The sequence below is a fragment of the Zingiber officinale genome, chromosome 7B, assembly GCF_018446385.1.
Source record: "Zingiber officinale cultivar Zhangliang chromosome 7B, Zo_v1.1, whole genome shotgun sequence".
Taxonomy (NCBI): Eukaryota; Viridiplantae; Streptophyta; class Magnoliopsida; order Zingiberales; family Zingiberaceae; genus Zingiber; species Zingiber officinale.
This window is the reverse complement of record NC_055999.1, coordinates 13,229,141-13,232,083: the sequence shown is the minus strand read 5'-3', so window position 1 is coordinate 13,232,083 and position 2,943 is coordinate 13,229,141. Positions and strand designations below refer to the sequence as shown.

General features: G+C 42.1%; 1 protein-coding gene across 1 annotated transcript; it reads left to right on the top strand.

Annotated features, from left to right (window-relative positions):
• Positions 1-821: 821 nt before the first annotated feature.
• Positions 822-2,943, top strand: LOC122005366 (transcription factor bHLH78-like). The gene is made up of 7 exons (XM_042560390.1): positions 822-1,620; positions 1,698-1,868; positions 1,948-2,013; positions 2,111-2,179; positions 2,256-2,327; positions 2,396-2,533; positions 2,616-2,943. Exons 1-7 carry the CDS (start codon positions 835-837, stop codon positions 2,700-2,702), a joined length of 1,389 nt encoding a protein of 462 aa, XP_042416324.1. The 5' UTR covers positions 822-834; the 3' UTR covers positions 2,703-2,943.

Genomic DNA, 2,943 nt, shown 5'->3' with positions numbered 1-2,943 from the left:
TTTTACTATATTTTCACATTTTTTAATTTTTATATATATATATTTTTTTATTTTTAGGGTTTTTTACATTTTTCTATTTATTTTTTTTTAATGTTATTTAACATTTTTTATTATTTTTTACTTTTTAAATTTTTTTACGTTTTTTCTATTTTTTTATGTTTTTTATGTTTTTTTTTTTTTTTAATGTTTTTTCTATTTTTTTTTTTTTATGTTTTTTTAAAAAAAATTTAATGTTTTTTTTGTATTTTTTTCTATTTTTAAAATTTTTTATTTTTTAAAGTTTTTTTACCATTTTTTATTTTTTAAATTATTTTTTAATGATTTTTTTATTTTTTTTAATTTTTTTTACGTTTTTTTATTTTATTTTTTAAATTTTCTATTTTTTTCTTTACATTTTACTTTTTTTTTTCACATTTTTCTTTTATCCGAGGATATTTTAGGTAAAAAAAATTTGATAATCCCGGAATCAAGAAAAACCTCAATTTTACAAGGTTTTTCGATTTCTGATTGTATGTCTCTTTTGCTAACATATCGGACATGGAACATTACTCGAGAATCATCAATTATCCAATCAAATACACCCTAAGAAGTTACCGCTTGTGCAGGGGCGCATAGCCGCATACCCTCCTCTACTTCACCGCGCGTTCAAACCCGCTGCTAATTCACCGCCTCCTCCGGTGACTGTATCTCTCCTACAATACTCTATATATACTTGGTGGTCAACATCTTCTCTTCTCAGCCGTCGCTTCTATTCTCTTTGCTCTTCTTCAATCTTGAAAAATCTCACCTTTACCTCTTATTTTCTGCTTCTCTCCGCGGTTTCCCTTCTTGGAAATGCTAAAGGAGCGATTTTTCGGCGGGAACGGGTCATCGGCGGAAGCTGCTCTGCCGTCGGAATTGAAGTCCGGCGCAGACGCCGACCAGCTTCCGCGTTCCTCGCTTAAGCTCGGATGGGATCAGCCGATGCAGCACGACGCGCATGCTTACCTGCAGTCGGACCTCAGCTCTCTGGTTCTGTCCCCGTCGTTCAACGCGCCGACAGGCAACGATGGCGTGGTTGTTTGCGAGCTTGTCGGCCGGCTCGGAAGCATCTGCAAGTCGGGGGGCATCTCTCCTACTTCGCGGTGCCAAGTCGTCCGCATTTCCTGTCACGCCACGCCACTCAATTCGCCTCCCAAGCTCAACCTGTCCGCCACGAATCACCAGCCGCAGGGCGTTCCCGCGCAGGGGAACCAAATGGCGGCCTCGCAATTCGCGCCGTTCGCCGACGACCCGGGGCTCGTGGAAAAACCCGCGAGGTTCCCTTGCTTCGGCGCGAGGAATCGCGTCGGCATCGGGGCGCAATTAGGGCTCGCGGAGGCGGGAAAGTTGCCTAGGGTTTCGAGCAGCCAGTCTCTCATGGCAGCCAACAACGGAAAAGGGGTAGCAATATCTGACGCGACGATGGAAATGTCCAGATTTGGCGCTAGGGTTTCATACTCGTCTTCGCCGGGAGCTTCATCGGCGTCGGATAGTTTGGCGACGACTGGTGCCGAGAGCAATGGGAGGAAGCGGAAAGCGGCTCCAAAGTGCAAAGGAAAAATCTCGCCTTTGTCTTCCCCCAACATGAATCCTCCCAAGGTACCTACCAAGATTTGATCTTTCATTAGAATTTAGGGCGCTGATGGTGCAGTAAAGGGAGAATTATCTTTCTGCAGGAGGAAAATTCTGGTACAAAGAAATGCAAACTGCGCGAGGATCGTGAGCAGAACATCAATGGTAGCCGGAAACTGGGAGAAGATGCCAAACCGCTTGAACCGCCGAAGGATTACATCCATGTCAGGGCAAGAAGAGGGCAAGCCACCGACAGCCACAGCCTAGCCGAGAGGGTAAGCAAAGAATGTAGTGATTTGCTCTTCTTATCCTCCTCCTTTGCTAATTTGAGCCTGTCACTGTCTTCTTCACCAGGTCAGGAGAGAAAAGATCAGTGAGAGAATGAAGCTTCTGCAAAATCTTGTGCCAGGTTGCAGCAAGGTAAAAAAATTTCCCTCTAGTATTTTGGAGTTGGTTTGCTACAAATAAATTGTTCTTGATCTAATGATTTCGAATCCATATGCTTTTGAATTGAAAGGTGACAGGCAAGGCTGTTATGCTCGATGAGATCATCAACTACGTGCAGTCGTTGCAGCGGCAAGTTGAGGTAGAACTACAGCAGAGGATCGATTTCTCTTCATCAAACTAGATTTCAGTCTTAACTTATGTTCATCTTGTCTCAGTTCTTGTCCATGAAGCTTGCCACCTTGAATTCCCAGCTAGAGTTTGATATGGAGACTCTCCTCCCGAAAGATGTAATTTCTCTCACTCTCTTTGCTAATGAGCCTACTTGGCTGACCATAAACTTTGCTTTGTTACTTAGGTGCATCATGCTCATGTACCATTTCCACACCAACTGAATGAACTAGACATGCCGAGCTCAGCTTTCTCATTTTCTCAGCAGCCTCTCACGATTGCTGTGCCCGACAGTGTCGATGGATTCACTGACGCCACATGTCAGGTAATGGCGCATGTTTTTTAAACCAATGAACCAAACAAACGTATCAAGAGAAATCTTAATGTCTAACTGATGACTGTTCCAGTTTGTGGATTTCGAGGAGGATGACCTCCACCAGTACGTTGTTTGGATGGGCTTCGGGGAGAGCCAAGCGACTGGACACTCGCAGTGAATTTTATAATTGCTTAGGAGTAGAGATGTCTTTTATACATAACTACCGATCAAACACATTTGTGTGAAACAAGGACAGGAACCTCCAAAGTAGGTATTGTGAAGAACTCATGCAAACGATGGTATACTGTATTATCCTCATAGACTATAGGTGTATGTTGGAAATTGGGTAAAAATTTAAAGGACCTTGTTTTATAAAGTATTCATTTTGATAATAACTAAAAGAAAGTACCCTTTTTTCC

Bases quoted from the DNA above. Each gene is read 5' to 3' on its own strand.
- LOC122005366 (XM_042560390.1), top strand. From the start codon at position 835: ATGCTAAAGGAGCGATTTTTCGGCGGGAACGGGTCATCGGCGGAAGCT. The intron at 1,869-1,947 runs GTAAGCAAAGAA...CTTCTTCACCAG, and splicing joins GCCACAGCCTAGCCGAGAGG to GTCAGGAGAGAAAAGATCAG. The intron at 2,014-2,110 runs GTAAAAAAATTT...TTGAATTGAAAG, and splicing joins TTGTGCCAGGTTGCAGCAAG to GTGACAGGCAAGGCTGTTAT.